The sequence below is a fragment of the Balearica regulorum genome, chromosome 1, assembly GCF_011004875.1.
Source record: "Balearica regulorum gibbericeps isolate bBalReg1 chromosome 1, bBalReg1.pri, whole genome shotgun sequence".
Lineage (NCBI taxonomy): Eukaryota > Metazoa > Chordata > Aves > Gruiformes > Gruidae > Balearica > Balearica regulorum.
The window spans coordinates 144208739-144232515 of NC_046184.1; the positions used below are offsets into that span (position 1 = coordinate 144208739).

Genomic DNA, 23777 nt, shown 5'->3' on the forward strand with positions numbered 1-23777 from the left:
TGGACTTAGTACAGTGAGGCAAATCTTTACGTGCAGCTTGAAGCTGAAGCTTACCCCATCACTTTGGCTGAAAACCAGAGTCTTATGCAGAGTTATCTATTCTTTGGAAGAAAGATCAGGCAGTAGAAATTCTGTTTCATTAGCTTCCTCGGGAAGACTGAATCTCTTGAAAGCGTCAATAAACCATCCCAGTGCAGATGCTTCTCTGTCTGTGTTTTTAATTCCCATCATAGCAAAAATATATAGTTGAGTGGAGTTTACCAGTAAGCCCAAAATGTGATTGTGAAAGAGGAGCCAAAATAGACAGATCGTCGGTGAGAGGTGAGGAATATAATAGTCTAACTTCACATTCAAAAATGGTGAGGAGAGGCCCAAAAACATAAGCGTAATTTTTATTTATACATTACATCAATTTTATTCCTTGATTTTTATCTATTTTGTTATTTTAAGTCATCTTCCAGAATTGGACATCACTGCCAACATAAGGTAAGCCAAAACTTCTCTTCTTACTACTGACACTGATCCTTGTACCAAATTTCCAAGGGACTCTACTAAAAAGGGGAAAAATAAAAAAAAAAAAACTTCCTTGTCCTTGAAATGCTGCATATTTCATCTATCCCTTTTTCTCTTGTGTATATCCTTTTGAAAGAGTAGTTTAATACTTTCAATTCTTTTCCAGTAAAATCCTGAGCTGGCAAGAACTTGACCGAACCATACCAGCAGATGTGTGTTTTCTTATAAACTTGGTGTGAGGTTTTGAATAGAAAACACATCTTAAGATTGTAGTGATCAGCAATTGATACATATTAGTGTCCTCTTCAACTTGAAAAAGAAAACCTGTGAGATTATGGTCTTCACTGGAAAATAAAAGTATCGCTGTGCTAGCACAGGATGTTGCAGGTTACGTGGCTGCCTTTGTACTTGGGACTGAATGATTTCTCCTTGGTTTTTGCTTGCTGTGTTGTCAACTTACTGCTGAAAATCTTCACTTGAAGTTGCCGGTGATTTTGCTAACTTCAGTCCCTGGAGAAGGGCAAAACAAAGTCCCTAATCTTATGTCAGTGCTTCATAGAAGCCAATACTGACAGTACGGCGAGACTTCCGCAGCTGCTTGAACTCCCCCGCAAACAAATCTTTCCAATTTATTTGTGCTAAAGGCTGTAGCAATCCACAAGCGGCACACAAACATGGTGTTTAAACAGACTGAAAAGTTATCTAAACCCTTCTGTGTATTCATCTATAATGTTGGGAGGCGGGGAGGGGATTAGAAAGATTTTCACTTACAGAATTTGGAAGAACACAAAATATCTAGAAAACTGGCACTTCTGTGCTTTGCTAGTTAATTCAGTGTGTGTGAGAACCGATCACGTTTTGAGTCACCTGGGCAGCGCTGCACATCTTTTGTGCAAAAGAGCAAATTGTCTGAACTTCCATGGGACTAGAGGCAGTTTATCACTTTCTTAGCCTCACTACAACCACGAGCATAACACTAGATTTCTCGGGGCGCTGTTTGTGCGAGGCGTTCAAAGCCCTGCTTACGCTGGCTGTGGCAGTGCCTCTCCTTGTCAGAAAGGAGGAACAAACGCTACGACAAGCGTGTTTGTGCTGTGCGTTACATGTCTGCTGTGCAGAGGAAGGGTATGGTGTAAGCTGCCTTTTCCCATCAAGACTGAACAAGGGTAAAGTATCAAATACTTGGTACTTGACAAAGTTTTGCCCTGTTCCAGGGTTGCACAATTTTTGGCCTACAAAAGGACAAAAAAAAAAAAATTAAATTTTTTTGGTTTTATGCTGCAGGAATTGCCTTTGGGGAAATGACTGCAGAAATATTAAGAGGAGGGGAAAAAAAATCTAAGCTTTTTTGGCTGAACTTCCAAAGAGCTGATCTGAAGCAGAGGTTAAAATAGTGTCTACTACTACATGATAGCTACTACCTTTTACTCGGTGGACAGGGAAAGACCTCATAGTAGGAAGTCTAGCAACCTTAATAGACAGCACGAGCAGCTTACGTTAACTAGGAGAGCAGGTCCTGTAATTTTAATCTCTCTGGTCAGGGAGACAACTTGTAGGTTTGCATGGAAAGCATGGTCCTTCTTGTATAATTTCTATTTAACTTGAATTGCAGTCTCTTTCCAGACAGCGTTGGTCAGAGGAGCTTCTTCAAGTCTAATTTGTAACAGTAAAACCCTGGACACTAATATGCTTCACATGCTTTTCAGAGAAAGGTTCAGTTTTTATTTTAACTCTGTTTGAAGTAGCTCACAGGAATAACACGCTTGACCTCAGCCTTGGCAGAGATGGTCTCTGCCTCCCCGCAAGTGTGGGAAAGGAATGTGAGTAACCAGAGGCCTCGACTTCATGCGCTTTTCTTTAAGATGCGGGTGAGGGGAGGGTCTTTTTCGGGGAGAAACCAGAGAACTTACAGATGCATCAGCAGGGAGCATTCCTCTCCAAAATACTGAACTCGTGACCTGCTGAAACTTAGAAGCCAGGGAGGATAAAGCATGACGAGGAGGTAGAGACCACCAGCAGGAAAGCAGGCTGTACAGAGTCAGGTTGGGCTATATGCTATCATCTGGGTCATCATCAGAGTCACGGGAAGTAGGGCAGAGCTGCTTGGTGGCATGAACACAGTCCTAAGAGAAAAACAGGTAGAATAACAATTTCAAATGTCCCTATAATGGAAAAACCCTCTTTGTAAGAAGCGGTTCGTGCAAACCTTACTCGCGGTGCTGGAGGAGGGTCTTGCGTCCCAAGTCTGGGGAGGGGAGTTTAATACTGCGCAGTGAGAAACCACAGATACGTCTTGGCCTGGGATTTTTGGGAGGGTCCTTCTGAAAAAAAACTTCCTGTAGAAATAAGCCTGCAAAGTGAAAGAGGAGGAAAGTGTGGAGGAAATAGTGAATTACAAAGCCAGGAAATGGCTTAAACAGGCAGCTGTACTGTGGGAACAGCGTTGTCAACAATTGTTACTCTTAATCTTGCAGTCCTAACTGCTGAGAAGTTTTGTGAACTGCATACCTTATCCTAAAACAAGGGTAATGGGATAATGCAAAATGGGTAAGTAAACTACCCCCATCCTAATCGATCACAAACCTGAAGGCTTTCACAAGAAAAGCACTGACTTGCTTCTACTCCAGAGCAAGGCAAGTGACTCTGAACATTTTTACAAAACTAATTTCACATCATTGCTATGTTTTCTTGAATCTAAAAAGCCTTTAGTAATTTTGAAAGTAGTTCTAAGGCAGCATTAGTCAGATAAATATGAAGGTGCCTTACAAGACGTGCATACGTACAAACAGGCTGTAAATGTTTGCCCAATCATATTTGAACCTGTGTTGCAGACTCAAATGAAATTCCATATCTTAATTTGATACCTGCAGTTTAGACAAGCTTTTGCTATGGAAATTAAACAGTTGTGATAAAGTACTAGAATCAGTTCAGATTTTCAGGTAATAAAATCATCTTCCTGGTTTGCATGCTTTATCCAACACACCTTTATCCTGTGCTACTTTCTTGATCACAATCTGTTTCGCACCACCCTACGTGGACTTGCAGACCTCCAAAATGCCATTGGGTTTGAAGCTTTATCTCGGGACTGAAACTGAACCGGAAGAGACAGTTTGTAATAATTTATACTGGAATAAAGGAATCCATTGGTTGCCTGCACTGTCTGCATCAGGGAACTTGGTGGTGCAGAAAGGTGTCAGCAGGGAGGGAGAGAAGCCCTGGCTTTTTCAATACCTGGTTAGGCCGGTGTGGATAAAGCCAGTGCCCCTCGCCAGTTCGGGTACCGTAGGACAGAGCCAGAAAGGATTTATATTGGTGCGTGCAAAGGAGCAGCAGTCTTTGTCCTAGGGAAATTAAAAACATTTGGGTTAGTTCTAGCTTTTGTTAACATAATGTTTTTCCATGTAATTTTCTGATGCCCCTAGTTTCCTGCATTTTTTTTTAACCTTTTAAAGCTTGAAAGCATCCCATGTAAACACATTTGATATCTGTTTTAAAAAGGGAGAGGGGGAAAAATAGTCAGAGTTAAATTTTGTGCCTGAGCACACTGTCAAAGCTCTGCTCCATTGCTAGTGTATGCAAGTTTGGTTAATTAGATGGTAATAATTTGAAATACTGCATTTGCAGGTCACTTTGATGTGGTTATTTGGAAAAAACAGATTTGCATTCCCTCCGAGAAAGTGAATGCTCAACTTAAAAGGGTTTGCTGCAATGTTAAAATACTTAACTTTAGGCTATGAGAAATAGATTGGATTTATTTTTTAACTAGTGAAGTCTCTGAAGTTGTTATTACCGAGGCAGGGAGAAGCAAGTTGTGCAGTCCCATGTTATAACATATTAATGAATTTTATTTCCAGATTTTAGTTTAATCAAGGAGGTTATCCACTGTCTGATTCTGAATTTCAGACCTAAATTGCCTGGCTGACCATCTTGATGTTGACACAGATTAATACCAGATAGCAGAACACCAGAAGGTATTCTTCTGGATGGTAACAGCTGATCAGTAACAGTCATTGTGAAATAACAGCTTCCAGCACAAGGGGTCACTTGAGGTAAGTTTGTCTGGTTTTAGTTTGGGGTATCGGGAGTAAAGAAAGGGATATGACCCATAGCTGGTTTTGGTGGAGCAGGGAGAACATAAGCCATCTATGTGTCCCAAATTCGCTTCCCCCTTTTGAGGGAGACAGGCTGCTGTGCCTTTCCTTTGCAGTTACGGGATGCGTGCTACTGGTTTCTGTGCATTAGCTCCAGTTTGTTCATGAAGCCCAAAATCAGAAGCAGATTTTACCTAGTTTTCATCAGTCTACCATTCTCAGAATTTTTAACCTCTCGTCGTTTAAGATCCAAACACATCAGTAAGGTTGCAGGAGGTGTCTTAAGGTTACTTCAGACAAAAATGCACCAGGTATCCAAAGCATAGCATGCTGTCCTGACTAAGACTGCTATGGTAGGTGGTCTGTCCAAAACTTTTGGTAACTTCTGTCCCCTTGTTATCAAAGTGCCTAAAGGCGCCGTGGTGTGATAGGTTCAAGCTGGGGCTGGGCCACAATGTATATTCAATCCTGTCCTTCCTAGACATAGTGTTTATGTCATGTGTGCAAGAAATTGGGTCCTACTGCACCAAATGTCTTTAACAACACTGAAGTAATTACTGTAAGCAGAATATACTGTTTGTATCCCCGATACAGCCTTCATTGTGTTGATAGCTACAGCAACGACCATCTTTCTAATATTTGCAGTTTAAGCTGTGAGGATTTAAGGAGGACAACAACTCTTGAGAGCTTGTTTTTTTGGTCTTAAGAAGTAAGTCCAACGCTGGTGTGCAGATGCTCTGAGCCCTGCTTTGGGAGCTCAGTATCCTAATGGGGTTAAATGGCAAGGGGTTATCGTTTAACTACAGCAGTGGGTGAGGAAGAGAGAAAAAGCAAAATATTGTGAAAGCTCTCCATGTTGTGGCGATAGTAGTAGTGGAGGAGGGGGGAATAAACACCTGCCAGGCTTTCTACCAAAAAATTTGTGTACATACCTAGCTAAACATTCAACAGTGCGGACGAGATACTGCAGTAATTTCAGCTTTCTTTGACTGTGGTGATTAAGGCTTCATCCACGCATTCCGTTCTCAAGAGAAGAAATGCTAGTGCTGCTTGGAGCTCCGGCTCTGTCAACAAGTTTCAGGTTAGGTATGAAGATGGTGTTACCGTTCTAGGTCAGCAAAGTACTTAATCTTTCCATTTCTTCTTAGTACTCCCTTACTTGGCATTGACCTTGGAGTCACTGGGAAGTAGCAGATACAAGGTGGTGGTAGCTTTTGTGGAGTTCGTGGTTTTACATAGAGTTGTACTGTTAGCTGCACTAGAACAAGTAATCATATTTTTCATCTGTAGTCAGGTCAGAAATATGTCATCTCTTCTTATTTGATTAATAGTAGTGCAAAACCTACTGTGGCTTGACATAAAACCTCCGTATTTCAGCTCAGAAGTGAAAAGGGCTGATACTGGCAGGTCTTTGCTCAGGGCAGAGCTAGCACGTCAGCCCTCTTCCCACAGTACAGAATTGGTTTGGAGTTCCCTTCCTTAAAATGTAATTAATGCTCCACCTGGGAGCATCCAACAGTTGCTCTCATATCCTTTTATTTTAGGAATGGTTGCAAGCTACAACTGAAAGTATTATTACATGGAGAAATAAAATATAGATTTATGTTAATATGTCTGTTATAGACCAGAGTTATAACTTCTAAATCTGTTCTTAGAAAGAGTGAATGATCATGCGGACAAAGGAGGTCTGGATGACATACTTCCTTTTAAAAGATGGTATTTGGAAAGTCCTTTCGCAAGAAGTCTTAGGTCATGCTGTCTTAGTCACTGCAGGAAGAGGAATCTACCGGGATTAGTAACTGACCATTTATTCTCAGTTCTGTTTCTTATCTATTCACTAGTTTTTCACAACGGAGAGAAGTTGTTAGCAATGCCATCCAGAGGTTTGCGCTGCTGGATCTTGTGAAGGGAGTGGGTAGGAAAGTGAAAAACGTGTGGGATATTCAGTTACTCAGGATTATGGAACCCAAGGTTGACTGTAAAATGTGGGGTAGCACCTGGTGAAAAGCAGCTCCAGCTACGCAAGTGCAATGGCCTGTAAAATAGCTGTTTCCTTGTTAGAGCATAGAATCATTCTGGTTAGTGTTCAGAAGGTGGCAGGAATGATTAAAAAGACAAACAACGTTGGGAGCTGAAGTCAAAATCACAAACCTTCTGTTGCTTTATAAATCCCCTGTGTGTCCCTGCCATCGGCGTCCCAGGTAGCTTTGGTCATGTTTGAAAGGACATAAAAACACCTGAAAAGGCACAGAGCAAGGCCAAAACGTAACCACAAGTACAGTGATGAGTAAACACCTGGGTTTTTTCAGCTGGGTAGAAGAGATGGCAAAGGAAGATCTGTCTGTTACAGTCTTGTAAAATTAAAATGTTATGGCACAGGAGAAGAGGGAACGGTGACTCACTAAAACAAATCCGAGGTTACTGGCTGATACAAAGCAGCAAATCAAAACCAAAGGCAATGTTGTTACCCTACACAAATACTGAAACTCGCTGTTCAAAAGCGTATCAACAGGTTCAAAAGTTGGTGTTTCCTACAAGACCAGTTGCACCAAGCCCTGCTCAACGCAATCCAAACCCGGCCTCTGCCTGCCTTAGGCACTCCCCGAACAGCTGGGGAGCTGGGGAGGACGAAGGATGTGTTCCGTTGCACCGCTTCCCCGAAGCGTGTCGTGCTAGCCTGAATCGGGTACCGCTGCCGTGAGGTTTTCCCCCTTGTACGCACGCAGTGAGCTAGCCTGAGTTTTGCAATAAAAGAGACGAGTGCTGGAAACGGACGCCTTGTGCTAACCCCCCTGCGGAACCTGCACAGACCCCGGGCTGGGGAGTTGGGGTCCGGCGCAGAAGCTGCTCGTAGCGCCGTCCAGAGCGGCAACACGCGGGTGGCTTTGCCTCTCTGAGATACCAGTGGACAGTCTTAATTATCTTGCGTTATCTTATCATGCATTTCACGCCAAAACCACACTAGCTGCGTACAAATTGAGGAATTTGTTACTGTAGTGACCAGTTAGCACTGGGATTATTTTTCAGCTTAATGAAAACAGGAACTTACACCTCAGGATAAATAGTTCCCTCACACCATGTACTTTTTCCATAAGAACACTGAAGAAATGGGCACTTCTTGGTGGCTTATGAAATTGCTGGCAAGGCTTCTGCTCACAGCATGACCTTCTTTGAGCAGGGACAGTCTTCCTCTTCCCAGTGATGCAATCCGAGAGCTTTGCTCTACTTTGCATGCAGTGAGTCACTTCTTTATTTTCTGACGGCAGTATGACCCACAGAGCCAGGGTCTGAGCATGAAGTATTCCAGTTCCGAGTCGAAGGAGATGAAACCTATCTTACGCTATTCTTGTTTTGTTTCCTTAAGAATAGCTGGAAGCAGTGTCTCCAGTCATTGAGTTGCTGCATTTTGACTGTACTTATCCATTCTGGTCAACAACGAGGTTTCAAAGAGAGTGAAACTTGTTTTAGGAAGAAGTAGTCCTTGATCCTTTCCAGACAAAGGGTTTGGCTGAAGTGCCCGGATGCCCTACTTCTGGGAGTGTGGCTTTTAGTAGCTCACTATCATACCGTATATGCAAAACGTGTGCGTGCCGCCAAGGCAGGGCAGGTACCTCTGTCTGCTTTCAGTGAGAGCAAACCGCCCCTGCGGTGAAGTTCATCCTGCAGTCAAGAAGGGGAAGCTCTGCCGTGAGTCTGCAAGTGAGAAGCATATCGGTTTTTACAGTAATAAGTAGGTTTTAGCATCTGTGGGAAGACATGAAAGCTTGTAATCAGGTAAGCTATGAAGTTCAGAACTTGTTTAATGAGAAAGGGACTCTTCAACATTACCAAGTGTTATCTTGGGAACCGGAGGTCTAAGAAAATTACAGCTATTTTCTGCATACAACTACAGAGCCCCTTTGTTTGGGAAGCCCAAGAACTGATGCTTTTAATGCTACTTGTTTTCAACTTTTTTTTGGTGTATGTGCAATCAAACATACCATTCTTCTATTGCTTTTGCAATCAGCTGAATATTTGGACTGGATCAAACAAGGGAGGAGTGGAAATAACTATAGGAGATGGTGATCAGAATTAAACTGTGCTTGAAGAGCTACAGATGTTCTGCACGCTGTCTTTCTTTACCCCAGCCATTCTGTGTATACTTAAATATCATCAATAAAGGATGTTTAAGGGTTAATCTTGGAACTATAACACTTGCTATTTTAGATTTATTTAGATCGCCGGAGCAGTGTCAAGTGGTTCAAGGCAGCGGAAGGGAGGGGAGCCCAGGGTGCCTCGGTGCAGTTTTGTCTAACAACGGACCATGGGAGAAAGTCTCCCTGGTCACGAGTAATGCCCACGGGGGTAAAAACCCTCCTGCAAAAATAAACAGGGCAAAACAGGCTTTACTCTGGGTATTGGTATTGAGAAAGGGAGGAGAAGGGAATATATATCTTGGAACTATAACAGGCTATTTTAGATTGATAAACACACCTATGATATGACTGAGTTCAGTGTTCTCAAAACAACTGAATTTTAATCTATTTACTTCCTATTTTCCCTAACCAAGAGTGGGTTCACGAAGTAAAACCTATTCCTGCTAAATTAATTCACACTACAAGACAAAGTGACTTCTGCAAAGCACTTGAAGTAGCATCAGCCATGTGTGTTTTTGAAGTTAGGAGCCTTTTTTTTTTTTCCTAAGAATAAAAAAAGTGACAGCTTACATCTGGTTTTGTGTAGTGTAATGCTTGAAAATGTGACTTTTTCTAAATACGCTATGTGTTCTGAGCCATCTGATCAATGAAATAAAATTATCAAATCCATCTCTATTAAAAATCTTAAACAAGACCAAGTCTGCTCTCTTGTTATGGGACAAGAAATAGTATTGAAATACTAAATGATTACATACAATCTGAAAAAGGGAATCAAAACCAGAGGTAAGTCTTACCTCTATCTTGAAAACATGCCTTATTCTACAAAGGATGAGGAATTAAACACATACCCCAGCTATTGAGAGAAACACGGTTTACGGTGTGAAATTTTCAAAACCAGCTGCAGTGCTGAAAGAAGATTCTGTAGAAACTCCAACCTCGTCTTTCTGGCTGTGCTTTTAATTTTTATACTTAGAAGAGGAGAGAGCTCTTCTCCATGTTTATCACACCCCACCTCTCACTGCACGCTAGTCATCCCATACAGAAATTTGCTTCTGTCCTGTTGTACTGGTGAGTCTGCCTTGGGTGGGTTTTACACGGCAAACGGCCGTCGGGCTCGCCGGCAGGCAGAGCTCTCCTGGTGCGCAACGCTGTGCCGGCGGCAGCCCCTTCCCGGGGCCGCTGCGGCGTTGGATGCGGCTGCAGAGCTGCTGCCGCCGCCTGCTCCCACCCGAGTCCCTCCCTACGCTCACCTTGAGAAGCCAAGTGCCGGCTGGGTTACCCAAAGAGTGGGATTTCAACTGTGTGCATCTGCTGGTCGGGCTGTTCAGCCAGCAGCAGGAGTTTGGGGTGAGACCCCGGAGAAGGAGCGGCGTCAAGCGGTTCAAGGCAGCGGAAGGGAGGGGAGCCCAGGGTGCCTCGGTGCAGTTGTGTCTAACGGACCATGGGAGAAAAATCTCCCTGGGCACGAGTAGTGCCCACGTGGGTAAAACCTTCCTGCAAAAATAAATGGGCAAAACAGGCTTTACCCTGGATATTGGTGTTGAGAAAGGGAGAGGGGAATACCATGAAACCTCTCCTGTAGTTCTCCCTTCGATAGGAAGGAATTAACTGCTACAATGTTATGGGAAAACGTAAACAAAACTACCCTCAGGTTACTAAAGCCATCAATAGCTGCAGGCTTTAACAAAGATGCCATGGCTGTGTGGGGCAGAGATAGCAGTAAAAAAAAAAGCTTCTAAAAAGGAAAGTGGTCCATCCTGGGCCTTTATCCAAGAAAATTTGCAAAGATGGATGTGCATTTTTTTCTTGTAGAAGTTCACACTTTATTTGGACAGTAATATTATGCATGTGTGAAAGCCCTTGGTTACAATTATCAACTTAATTTTACCTTTTGGCAGTTATTCCAAAACCCGACCATCCAAAGGATCTAAACTTTGGTCTGTATTAATTGCGCTTGTGACATTACAGGTGTTCAAATTACTGCTCAGAGTTAGATGCTTCTAGTGCTACAGCTGGTTTAGTTTAAGGAGTAACTATCATCTTCCCTAGATAGCTTTTACCTTTACAGGTCAATATGGAATGAACACTTCACAGGTAGAGCAGTGCTGAAGCCCTGCAGACATTCAGAAATAAGTTGGGAATTATTCTGTAGGGCCCTCTATAGCTTCTGCATTCTCCAGATCAAAGCATCATTAGAAGATGAAAAAGTTGTATTAATTAAATGTCTGCCTCAAAATTATTCTAGCTGTTCTGTAACAGATCACAAGAGACCTCTCTCCACTAATCCTTGGACCTTCCTCTCCCATGCAATAGTAAAGATTTTTAAAATAAACTTTATTAAAGGCAAAGCCCAACTCTTCAGAAGGGTGGGATTTTTGCCATGAGGAGGGGGCATCACCCACCTGCTCCACAGTGGGTGAAGGGGCTTCGCTCTCTGCCTCCACCTGCTGCGGAGTGCTCCAGGGCAGCCCTGGGCTCGGGGCTGGAATCCCTCCTGGCAGGAATCTGTGGAGCTGTAGGTTCAGGCACAACCAGGCACGCCTCCACAGCTCCCAGCAAGCTGCAATTCAGTTTAGAAATAAGCTGAGTTTATTCAGTCTTAAAACCGCTGTTTCCTTCAAGGTTAGCGTTAGGGGTTTACCAGCAACACGTTAACCTACAGTGGAGAGCGAAAAGCAGCAGGATGGCCATTTTCCAGTGCAGAAGTATCAAGGCAGCTACACGTAACCTTTAGTGCTTGGCAAGAGTTTATTTCCTTTCCATTAAGGAACAAAGGCTTAAGAAATATTGGTTCTTTACCTCCGGTTTGAACGTAACAGCTTTGATTGTAAGTTCTTAGAAAAGCCAATTAACATGCATATTTTACTAAGAATTTACTGAGAATCAATAGGAAGATATGGTTTCCAATTTACAATTGAAGGCACAAAACGAAATGCATGCTGAAGTGAGTCCTCATTTGCTGCAGAGGATCACCAGCAGTCACTCACTCCATCGGAAAGCAGCAGCTCGAGGCTGGGTCCTACTTTCTACCAGTTCCCATGTCTTAAAGCAACCAACAATAAAACACAAAAACCTTTGTGAACAGCCAAGAACAAGTTTCAGGTAGACAAAAGCACCTCTCCACGCGAGAAACTGCGGTTATGTAAATAACTAAAATATTTCTTTGGTGATCTGTGCTGGCGGCATTAAGGCAGAACTGGGAGTAGCTTTGGGGCTTGAGTCAGGTGGAGCGTGGAAGTTGCTCGGTATGGCAGGATGAAGGAACCAAAGCGCTTGATCAAAGCATGGACTGTTAAATTGAGGCCTGAATCAGGAACTAATAGGCTTGAAAGCTGATTAGGGGTTTCCTTGTTGTCACGTAAAAAAAAAGAATCATACGATGACATGCTTGTGGTGAGACCAAGTTAGCACAAAGCTAAGGCAGCAGCCTGTTTTCTGCAGCCAGTGAGAGAAGTAACAGGCTTAAACTGAATCAATGATTCGAATAAATGGTAGAGAGCACTTTTTAACAGTGGACATACTGACATCACGGAGTAAATGACTGCTGGAGGATAGGAAGTCTCCATCCTTAATGATTTTTAAGAACAACTTGGGGCAGGTGACAAATGTCCCATCCTATCATCTTTAAATCCATCTGAGATAAAGTTAGATATCACTAATTGTTCTTAAACATGTTTTATTAAAAAAAAAAAAAAAAAGTGGGAGGAGGAGACAATTCATCCAAGTCATCCCTTCTCAAGCAGCAGCTGAAATGACTGTGAAAAGCTGCGGAAAGATTCCCAAAGCTCCCATCAGAGGAGCCTCCACTGTACTCGGGCTGATCTCCCGCAGCCCTTTCCCATTATTTTAACAAGTGCACTTACATCTTTGCTGCACTTTAAATGCTATCCAGAGCATGCCTGAAACTCATATTGTTTCATGCATGTGCATAAATAAACAAGGCGATAATCGCTTCCCAGCTCTATGGCAAAACATTAAAGACAGCTTATCCACAGCTAGGCTAGTGCTAGGGTTGTACAGCCTGCCCACACAGCTGGGATTTCTACCCATGCCACTGTGGTGGGTTGACCCTGGCTGAGGGCCAGGTGCCCACCAGAGCCGCTCTATCACTCCCCTCTTTCATTAGACAGGGGAGAAAAGGTACAATGAAAAAAAAAAACTTACGGGTCGAGATAAGGACAGGGAGAGATCATTCTCTAATTATCATCACGAGCAAAACAGACCGAACTTAGAGAGGGAATTCATCTTATTTATTACTAAGCAAAACAGAGTAGAGGAATGAGAAATAAAACCAAATCTTAAAAACACCTCCCCCCACCCCTCCCATCTTCCCGGGCTCAACTTCACTCCCAGCTTCAACCTCCGCCCCCCTCAGCGGCACAGGGGGACGGGGAGTGGGGGTTATGGTCAGTTCCTCACGCGGTGTTTCTGCCGCTTCTTCATCCTCAGGGGGAGGACTCATTTTTCCCCCGCTCCAGCGTGGGGTCCCTCTCACGGGAGACAGTCCTTCACGGCCTTCTCCAACATGAGTCTCCTCCACGGGGTGCAGACCTTCAGGAGCAGACTGCTCCAGCGTGGGTCCCCCATGGGGTCACAAGTCCTGCCAACAAACCTGCTCTGGCGTGGGCTCCTCTCTCCACGGGTCCACAGGTCCTGCCAGGAGCTTGCTCCAACATGGGCTTCCCACGGGGTCACAGCCTCCTTCAGGTGTCTCCACCTGCTCCGGCGTGGGGTCCTCCACGGGCTGCAGGTGGAATCGCTACACCCCCTCATCCTCCCTCCATGGGCTGCAGGGGCACAGCCTGCCTCACCATGGTCTTCACCACGGGCTGCAGGGGAATCTTGCTCCGGTGCCTGGAGCACCTCCTGCCCCTCCTTCTGCACTGACCTTGGTGTCTGCAGATGTTCTTACATCTTCTCACTCCTCTCTCTGGCTGCAAAAGCACTCTCTAACTGTTTTTTGTCTTTCTTAAATATGTTATCACAGAGGCGCTGATGGGCTTGGCCTTGGCCAGCGGCGGGTCTGTCTTGGAGCCGGCTGGCATCGGCTCTGTCAGACACAGGGGAAGCTTCTAGCAGCTTCTCACAGAAGCCACCCCTGTAGCCCCCCCCCGCTACCAAAACCTTGCCACGCAAAACCAACACAGCCACACAACCAACTACACGGCTTTTGCTTACGCAAATACGCGCTGCCTTGCCTTTCCCCTCAGCTCCTGTCTTCTCAAAAAAACAGGGCAAAAATGACTGAGTTAACGGTGTGGGGTTTGTTCTCTTCTTGATTTATTGTACAGCTCTCATATATTTTATTCAAATCCTGCCAAAGACAAAATTACCAGGTTCCTTCCTAGGAAGTGTTATGAGACATTAACCGTTTGCAGAGTACTCCAGAACAAACCATTTTACACTTCCGTGAAGGTCAGCATTGCCTCCTTGTCACAGAGCGCAAACAAAATGTACAAAGCATCTTTAACCTAGGGCTTGCGTCTTTTTGTACATTAAAGCTGATTTTTCAGGAGACTTCAGCACTCTGTACGGAACATTCCACGGATCACAGGGCTCCTGGACCACACAGCTTCGTATCTTGCCATAACATGGTTGCCTACTGTATCAGTTCTTTTCTATTTCTAACTTAATGGGGTTGTCTTTTAAAATGAGTTGTCTTTTTTCCCTCCCTTCCTGCCAGACTGTTCTCATGGTTAAAAAAAAAAAAAAACTTTTTCCAACTTCCAGGCTGAAGTGATTCATTGCTCATGTACAAAAATCTGTTCTTATGCCAGTATTGTCCCTAGCATGATTACCTCTCTCCCACACTGCTGCTCACATTGCTGTGCACCGCTGTCCTCTTTCAACCTTGACTTTGAGGCTAAATAAACCACATGGCTTAGTCTTCTCCAAAGCAGAGGGCTGTTATTTCACTTGACATTTCTCTGTATCTACTAAAAATCTGAATTCATCCCCCTGGAACTTGGGTGGCTAGGACAGAGAACATGTTAACACCACTGTGCAGTTGCCCTTTTCACAACTAGCTCACTCAGGGGTTCAGAGTCACCCCGTGAGCCACCCGTGCTCCCCGACCAGGCACACCCGCATGCTGACTGTTACAGTAGTTCTGCAAAGCCAACTCCAGCATACCAAATGTGTCACTCAGCTTCTGGCAGCCTGATACGGACTTGGCCTCTTCAGAAAAGCTAGCTTATTTGTCTAACATCTCACAGATAGTCTGGCGCCAGAGACTGAGTCCAGTACCTCTGAGAGCTTTTGAATACTTCAACCATGAGACACTGCCCCCATCCTTTCTCCTCCTTCAGTCTCCTACCGGATTCCTGCGTGCTTTCTAACTTCTGCCGCAGACCAGACAGTGCCAGATATGTTGCATGATCCACTCCTGCCCCAGATGGGTCTAACCTTCTGTGCTGACCAAGTACTGTAGAGGACAAAAATCAACCACTTGTGATATAGAATCATAGAATGGTTTGGGTGGGAAGGGACCTTAAAGATCATCTAGTTCCAACCCCCCTGCCATGGGCAGGGACACCCTCCACTAGACCAGGTTGCCCAAAGCCCCATCCAACCTGGCCTTGAACACTTCCAGGGAGGGGGCATCCACAACCTCTCTGGGCAACCTGTGCCAGTGCCTCACCACCCTCACAGTGAAGACTGTCAAGGATCACGAAAAGGGAGGCAGCAGATGTCCTTCAGTGCTTGACTTTGCAGCACAGATATTGAACGTCTCTGTAACAGTATGTACATACAAGAAGTTTCCTGGCATTTTTTAAAAAGCTCCTACTGAAAACAATAGATGTCAGTGATACACACGTGAGTCACTGTTAGAACTGGGACTTTTAAATCCAATGTGCAAACATCTGTCACTTGAAACAAGGACCCAGACAAGGACCTCCTCCAGACCCCTCTGTTCTGGCAGCTGGTGGTAATACCCACTGCAGAAGGGACTGCAAAAGCACTCCCAAATGCACCTCGGGCAAAGGCAGCTGGATGAGACAGCTCTCACATCATTCCTTGTACTCACAACCTGAGCCTGACAGTATCAGGAGGTAGGGGAAGACTATTTTTACAAGCTTAAGCTTTACAACTTCAGTTTTGCAGGACAGCACTTCTTCCCATGCCTCCCACCCTGACGCTGCTAGGACAGCAGTGGGACAGTTAATAAATTCCTTATGCAGAGAGGAAGAGAGGAGTCTGGTTTGCAGGAGAAATGTGTAGTGCTGAGAAAGCGACAGCGGAAGGCAAGTCATCATTGCCCTGTGGACCAGCACTCCATCGGAGGGGCTGGTCCACCGCCAGTTGTCTGCACGGCCATTTGAACAGAGAAGTGGGGAGACCAGTTTTCCCTCTACAATTTGGATTCAGCCTCATTCCGCTCTCCCCCTCGAGTTCTCCCCCTCCATCTCCTCCGAAGAACGCTCTTGGAGCAATTTCCAGTGCCTCACTGCAGCCCAGCTCTTGGTCCTTACTTCTCCTCCCACCTTGCTGTCTCCACGTCCCTTCCTTTCCTCCCACATGTTCCTAGCTGCCTTTTCCAACTAAACCAGTCACATCTTCCAGCTGCCCCTCCTCATCAAATCTCAGTCCCTCATCCTTCTCTAGCCAACAAATCCCGCTCTCTACAACTCAAAGGCAATTCCTTTCCCCTGCCCCTTTGTGTTTGCCCCATCTGTCATCAACGTCTTCTCCCTCTCACCTATAGTCCTTTCCATTATTAAGCACTGGAAAGCAGAACGCTGGATTCGGGAGTCTTCCTTAGGACTACCAGCAAGAGGGAAGGAGGGGCTAGAGGAGAAGGCATCAGTGGGAGCACAGGAATGGCAGTCTGCTCCCTGCTTAGCCCCAGCCGTAGTTACGTGGCTTTGATTCCCACTGCCGTATGTCTTGTACCACACCGAGCTGTTCTGTGGGAAAGAAAAAGGTTTGAGCATGCTCACTGAAGATAAAACCAATGCAGATTTTATTTGGTATAAAATAAAGATACACACACATACCAAAATCACTTTTACCAAGCACATGCTAATTGTTTTTTTTACAAATATTAATATAGTTGGCCAAATCAGAATAGAAGGCAAAGGTCAAAACAAAACATGGGGGGCATCCTCTACACAGAGGTCATTTCCCCTACCCAAACTGGAGTTCCTGTCCCAAAGCACTGAAGTGACAAATGATTTCAAAGAAATATCTTAGAGAGTATTTGAACGTACACAAAAGACCACTGCAGCCTAACCCTGGGTTCAAAAGAACATGCACTGCTTTGACTGAAGTTTCCCAAAGTGACTTGAACCTTAAGCCCAAGATTAAAAGTTTCAGCCTACACACAGTTGGCATTTGGCAAAGTTGGATTAGGAACAGGGTGAAAAATTTGGAAGCGCTGGGGGAAGGCCCGATTCCCATTTACCAGCACCAAGAAATGGTGCTGTAGGTGCTGGAGGCCAGCAGCAGAGCTTAACGCCTCAGTGCTGGAAGCAGGAATTTCCTGGGACTCAATACCCAGACTGCAAGTACTGAAACATTAATCAGCTGCCAGCCATCCGCCCAGAGCTGAGACTGCCAGAGATATGCCTCAGCAACAGGGCCCTCGGTCAGTGAAAACCACCACCTTAATGAGTTTGGAGTTAACATTCATCTCTTTACATCGCAGTCAAAAGGACAATCCGGACTCTGGGCCCTCACTCACATGCATGTAGCCAGCAAGGAGTTAAGAACTTCTACTAGTGCAAGATTTCCTTTGACAATCTTGTTTTTCCCATCTCCTTCTCCATGGTGGCAGGTGTCATGTCAAGTTAAACAGGAATGACAAAATAACATTCAAGGCAGTCCCAGTGGTGCGTGGATTGCAGGGTGATTCTGAGAAGGGCCACGCACCGTACTTACTGCCCCTGTACTCCAGATACCATCAGAGAGTGTCAGCAGCAACTCTTCGTGCTCTTGAAAGGAACAGAACGTGCAGTCAGGCTTGTTGGCACTCACAGTCTTTCAGGAGCTCAGTTCTTTACTAAAATGATGTTTAACTGCATTACCATAATAACCCCAGAAATTCTGCACTGTTTATTTATCATTGGGCTTACTGAAAGTGGTGATACTCAGAACTTAACTATTCCTACTGTATCTAAAGTACGAGAGTACATACCTTGGGTATCTACAAGGACTCCATCAGTAACATTCTAGGGAGTGCAAGTAATGCAGGGGCTAAGTATTTCTTGGCCCTGGACTTCAAGCATTTCTCACAAGTATGTAACTGCAGTTGCCTCCCTAGAAATCTACAATTTAAATACAGATATAATATTGTAAGAGAACAATTAACAATTCTGGTGTGGAAATACCACAGCCTTTTACATACAATTTTAGTACTCAAGTTTCTACCTCCCTTAAGGCAAACACACAATGATCAAAAGTTAAGTAAAAACAGATGATAGAAATAAGTCTTGTGAGCATTTGTCAGTTTTATTCCCATTTCCCAATGTGACTTTTTAATAAAGTTGTTAATTCATTATAGGTAACGTAGCACAAATAGTTATTTTCCCCAAATCTCAGTCTGAATTACTAGAGCTCTGTGGCTCAGTCCTGCTCTCCAATTCTAAGCCTGGCAAGTTCAGCTTGGCTAGAAAAGGTGTTTATTGTTCCCTTGCTTATCATGCCATCCTTTGCTCTAAGAAGAGGCAGTTATGGTTCAGCTTTCTACATCATTCAGCAGAAATGGGACATTGCTTCAAAATCTCAGTTGAGAGCAGTAATTGTAAAAAAGCTGGTGACCAAGCCATAACCGTCCAGCTGCTCTCAAAATGCAGTTTAACCATGGGTGTCCTGCTTTCCACAGGTTCTGCTTACTTCCAAAGCCCTCCGCCAGTGACGCTCCACGCTGGTTGTCCTAATCAGACCCGCTTCTGTCTTTCCAGGTAAGTACCAACACTGACATTTAACAGTATTTTTTTTTTCTTCAAGGCATGGGTTACAAGGCCAACAAGGATCTGCTGTAAGCATCCTGAATGATGCTTTCTGACACCATCAAAACGCCTTGAAGAGAAAAATGGGATGCATTTGTTGGTGAGCCTTAGTTGTCCTCCTTAGGAGGGGGGTTTCAGAACGCCTTCTAGTGACTGAAGCGCACACATCTTGCAACATCAGTCATTAAGCAGCTGTCATCCAGTCTTAGATGCTCTCGCACATCCTGCTCCAAGATCCCACTCTGGGCTACTTACTCCTTTTTCAGCTTTGGATACTCCCTGTGGATTGAAGAGTCTTCTAATGAACTCGGGTGCCCCAAATGCAAACCACAAGTTGTACTTGCTAAATTTTACGCACTTTGCCAAACAGAGCCCTTTTCACAGTATAAAAAAACCCTGCAAGAACAGCTTGGGGTGAGAAAAAAATTGAATTAATCACTAATAAAGAGCAATTGTGTTAGTGAACAACTTCCGCTGAGAGAAGTAAGTCTTGATACAAAAAATGCATCTATGTCAAACATGGAAACTGCTTCAGAAAATACTAAATAATTTGCAATTAGTGGATTTCTTCCCAGCTACAAGAATCAAGTTAAGCTAGATGGCAACACTTCTTTCTTCATCATGATGAACCAGTGTTAAGTGAAACTAAGGGTGGATTCCTAAAAGCTTCTTATGAAAGACATTTACCACCTGAAACAGCAAGATGAGATTCCCCGTTGAGGCGAAGCGAATGCTGAACAGTTGCACCACACAAATCTGTGACTGCAACTTGACAAAAACAAACCAATAAGATATACTGGATTTTAATCTCTCATTCAACATAAGAAAATAAGTACCGTATCGTCTTTTGGCACGCAAGAAAATCTTATTTTCTTCCCAAACGTGTGAGTACGAGCCAGGCTGGGTGTATTCCCAGAAAAGCTTTCCAAATTAGGTTACCTGACACAGGTCATCAAGGCATTAATACAGGCATTGTCCATCTATACAAATGCCATTATTAAATACTACTAGAACACCCAGAGACAAATTTTGCTCTCAGAGTGCCTGTGAGAGAATACATAAGCATCCCTTAGATAATACAAGAGGTTGTTCCAGCACAAAATGAGCCCTTGTAATTTTTACTTCAAGCAGAAACCAAAGGATGCAGAATTGTATGAAGCACGCTACCTTGACATGGAGAGATTTACTCAGAAACATTTTTATGACTGCATTTTCCTGTCAGATTATGAAAAAAACCTGCTTCTTGTGGCAACGTACTCTCAGGTGGGAGGGTCAAGGAAGGAAAAGAGCTAAAATAAATGAAGGTTCATCCTAACTCACTGACATGTTTTACAGCACAATATTCAAAGCACGAAAACCTACAATGCAATTCAAACATTTCCTCCAAGATAAGGTAACTTCTTTGAACTGCCTTTATTTCCAGCACTTTATACACATTCAGCTTTCTTCCTGATCCTGGATTATCCTTAATTTGAAGTTCATGTTCTCAGTTTGTATCTGAGGACTGCATGTAAACAGCCCTATAACCCGTTTAAACGCTGCCAGATTGTAATGGACTGAAAAGCAGTCTCTAAGAAGTTACAATACTGCATCCCTAAAGTACAATTGAACCTTCTACCCCCCAAATTAAGAAAAAAAGGTACTCGTACATAGACACACACACACTCCTCTTGTACAAGTTGCAGGATGTCTACAGGAAAATGTCATTTTAAAATCCAAAATGAAACTTAAATTTTTCTTTTTTTTTTAAAACAAGCTTTTATTTGGGAGCTTCACAATTAATTTGCCTTGGCCTTGCTAGGAAACATTTGCTTTTGTCCAGGAGTTGCCAGCTGAGAGGATGTTATTGTTCGGAAGGGATGTGACCAGGAGGACCCTGTGCACGGCACAATGTGTCAGCCCGGAAGTGAGGGAAGAAAAGTGATTCTCTCATTTGGCTGAGAAAACAAAATGGAAATATCAAGTGTTCACCTTCCAGTTACAGTCACCCCTATGCATGTCCCTAAGAAACATATTGGTCACCTGTATCTCACTATCACCGCCTAACTATATCAATATATTACCAAAAAATCCTACTTTAAAAATTACAGATTTCTTTAGAAAAGCAAAGATTTCTTCCACAAACATCTCTGAAACACGTAAGCAGGCCAACGCTTACCCTCTCTGCCTGACTGCTTACCCCGCTGCTCCGAATGATGGACAAGAGTTGGACACGGTTCCCCTTCCCTCGGCTGGTGCCCCCCTCCCAGAGCCTCAGCACCCCATACGGGCAGAGCCCACCCCGGCAGAGCCAGCTGGCCGGCAGCAGCGAAGCTGAGTCCTTCCCCGCGGCAGGCACCCTCCTGCCCGTCCAGGCCTCCGCTCACCTCTGCGGCCAACTCCACAGAAGCCCCTTCTACGTCTTTCAGTAGCGACACAACAGAGCCGAGCGTGCTGCAGTGCTCGGGAAAGGCGATGCCCTCGCAGCAACACCTTTAAAGCCTTCTGGTTCCTTGCTGAGAGTCTTGCTTTGGGGAAGTTTTAAGTTTCGATGCAGTTTTTTTTTTTTAAAACACCGGTGCTTTGCACGTGGTCACAGTTTCACGTTAAAAGGGCGCCGAGACTGAGGCCATGCCCAGAGGACACCTCTTACCAAACCCTTCTCTTAAATAAAATACCCCGGGTGCCCTCTCCACGCACCCTGGCATGGGGTGGCCACAGTTCCCAGAGAAACCACATCCCCACCGAGCCAGCGGTGGGACGGGGGGGTCTGGACCCTGCAGCGCTGCCTATACCTGAGGCGAGGCGGGTTTCCTTCTGCCAGGGCTGCCCTCCGCGGGAGCCCCCGGCCCCCGAGGTGAAGGGCAGGCCGCCGGCACGCCAGCTGTGAGTCCCCGCGCTCGGCTCTGCCCGACGGCGCCCGTCCTGCCGCCACGGCACGGCCTGGCCCCCGGCGCCCCGTCCTCGGGCCCGTCCTTGGCGGACTCCCCGCCCGGCCCCGCCGGTCTGGCTCTCACCCGGCGGCGGACTCTCCCCGCCGGCCGCGGGTCTGGGGGGCTACCGGGCGTCGCCGCCGCTGAGCGGGTAGGCGAGAAGGCTCATGGCCTCGCTGCAGGCGGCCTCCACCTGCCGCACCTGCTGGCGGCTGAGGCGCTCCCGCCAGGCGTGGATGGCCTCCCGCGCGTCGCGGGCGGAGATAAGGAAGGGCCGGTCGGAAGAGTAGGCGGCCCCGCGGGTCATGTTGAGCACGAAGGTCTCCAGGGCGGGCGGCACCGGCAGCCCGGCGAAGCGCAGCAGGCGGCGCAGCTGGGCGCGGGGTTCCCGCACCAGGTCCTCGTAGCGCAGTTGCGTGTAGCGGCGGCGCAGCCAGGCCGGGGCGCGGCGGGCCAGGAGGAGGTCGCGGAGCCAGGCCTGGCAGATCACCTCCAGGGCGCCGCCGAGGAAGAACTCGGCGCGGTGCTGCGGCTGCGGCGCCCGCCCGCCCCCCAGCAGGCCGGGCGGCAGCAGGAGCTGCTGCTGCTGCTGGTGGCGGGGCGGCCCCCGAGGCTCGGCGCGGTGGCGGCTGCGCAGCACCTGGATGCTCTCCCGCAGCAGCGCCTGCCTGGCCTTCAGGCGGGAGTTGTGGACGGCGCGGGGGTCGCGGAAGAGCTGCACCACCCGCAGGTTGAGGCCGGGCTCCCGCAGCAGCGGTAGCAGGGCGCCCAGCTCCAGCAGCCGCACGTCCTTGATGACCACCACCGGGTACTTGCGGCACTCGGCCTCCAGCTCCCGCAGTGCCCGCGGCGGGCACGTCTCCTCGCAGGCGGCGCCGTCGACGAGGCCGATCTCCCGACGGGGCCGCGGGGCGGCGGGGCAGAGCGGCGGCGAGCAGATCACCTTGTTGGTCCGCCAGCCGAAGATGCCGGCCGTGGTGAGGTTGGCGGCGGCGGGCGGGGCGGGGGCCAGCGGGTCGCGGGGGCCGGGCGGGGCGGCGTAGAGGCGCAGGACGGAGAAGTCGCATCGGAAGAGGGCGCGCAGCATGTCGCGGAGGGCGCCCTGCAGGCTCAGCGCGTCCCCCGGATAGAGGGCCTGCCACAGGTGCCACATGGGCTCGTAGAGGTAGAAGACGTCGGGGTGCTGGTTGAAGAGCTCCCCCAGGAAGGAGGAGCCCGTGCGCCAGGTGGCGTGCAGGTAGATGTGCCGCTTCCCCGCCGCCGCGCTGCCGTTACCCGCCGCCCCGGCCGTGCCGCCGTCCTCCTCATCCTCCTCCTCGTCCAGCGGAGGCTGCCGCTGCTCCCAGCCCCACTCGCTCAGCGCCTCCTCCAGGCTGGGGCAGCGCCGCAGCAGCGGCTCCTCGTCCGCCCGCCCCCGCCGGGCTCCATAGTCCAGCGCGTAGGGCACCAGCAGGAGCAGCAGCAGCGTGTACAGCACCAGCACCGCGGCGAAGCGGCGGTGCTCCCCCCGCCAGCGCCACCGCCGGCGGCCCTTCATCGCGGGGGGGAGGCTCCGGACCGCCGGGACTCCGCCGACCCTCTGGATGCCGGAGAGCGGCTCTTCGCGAAGAAGCAAAGTTAGCGGCGGCGGGAGGTGTGGGCTGCGGGCGGCCCTCCCCGCCGGGGAGCACGCCTACGGGCACGCCGGCCAGGCTCGGGGCCGGCCGCCCGCCCTTGCCGCCGCCTCCTCCTCCTCCCTCCTCCTCCTCCTCGCAGCGCGACGCGGAAGCGTCCGCACCTGCCTCCGCCGCCGGCGGGGTGCGGGCTGCTGCTGCCGCTGCGCGGGGCTCCGGGCCGGCCGAGCCGCCCCTTGCCCGGCCTCCCTCCCTCCTTTCCTCCCTCCCTCCCTCCCTCCCCCGGGCAGGGCCGGAGGGGCGGGCTCGGCACCTCGGGAGTCACCCCCGCTTGGGAAAGGGCGCATCGCAAAGGAGCTATGTTATCCAGGACAGGTACCGAGCAGCTGAGGCTGTCCTGAGGAGGAATGTTTGGTCCTGTTATCTACCAGGTCTTTCCAGAGAAAGACCACGCTACCGTAACAAAAAGAGGTGCAAATGTATTTTTAGGATGCGTGACAGCTATGAAAATCTGCAGTGGTTTTTGGAAACCCTGCAGTTCGGCGCTGTGGAGAGCTGCGGG

The 23777-nt window shown here is 47.3% G+C and overlaps 1 protein-coding gene across 1 annotated transcript; it reads right to left on the reverse strand.

Annotated features, from left to right (window-relative positions):
- Window positions 1-16680: 16680 nt before the first annotated feature.
- Window positions 16681-23450, reverse strand: CHST7 (carbohydrate sulfotransferase 7). Its single transcript, XM_075737271.1, has one exon. It carries the CDS (start codon window positions 23137-23139, stop codon window positions 21727-21729), a length of 1413 nt encoding a protein of 470 aa, XP_075593386.1. The 5' UTR covers window positions 23140-23450; the 3' UTR covers window positions 16681-21726.
- Window positions 23451-23777: the final 327 nt, after the last annotated feature.

Bases quoted from the DNA above. Each gene is read 5' to 3' on its own strand.
- CHST7 (XM_075737271.1), bottom strand. From the start codon at position 23,139: ATGAAGGGCCGCCGGCGGTGGCGCTGGCGGGGGGAGCACCGCCGCTTC.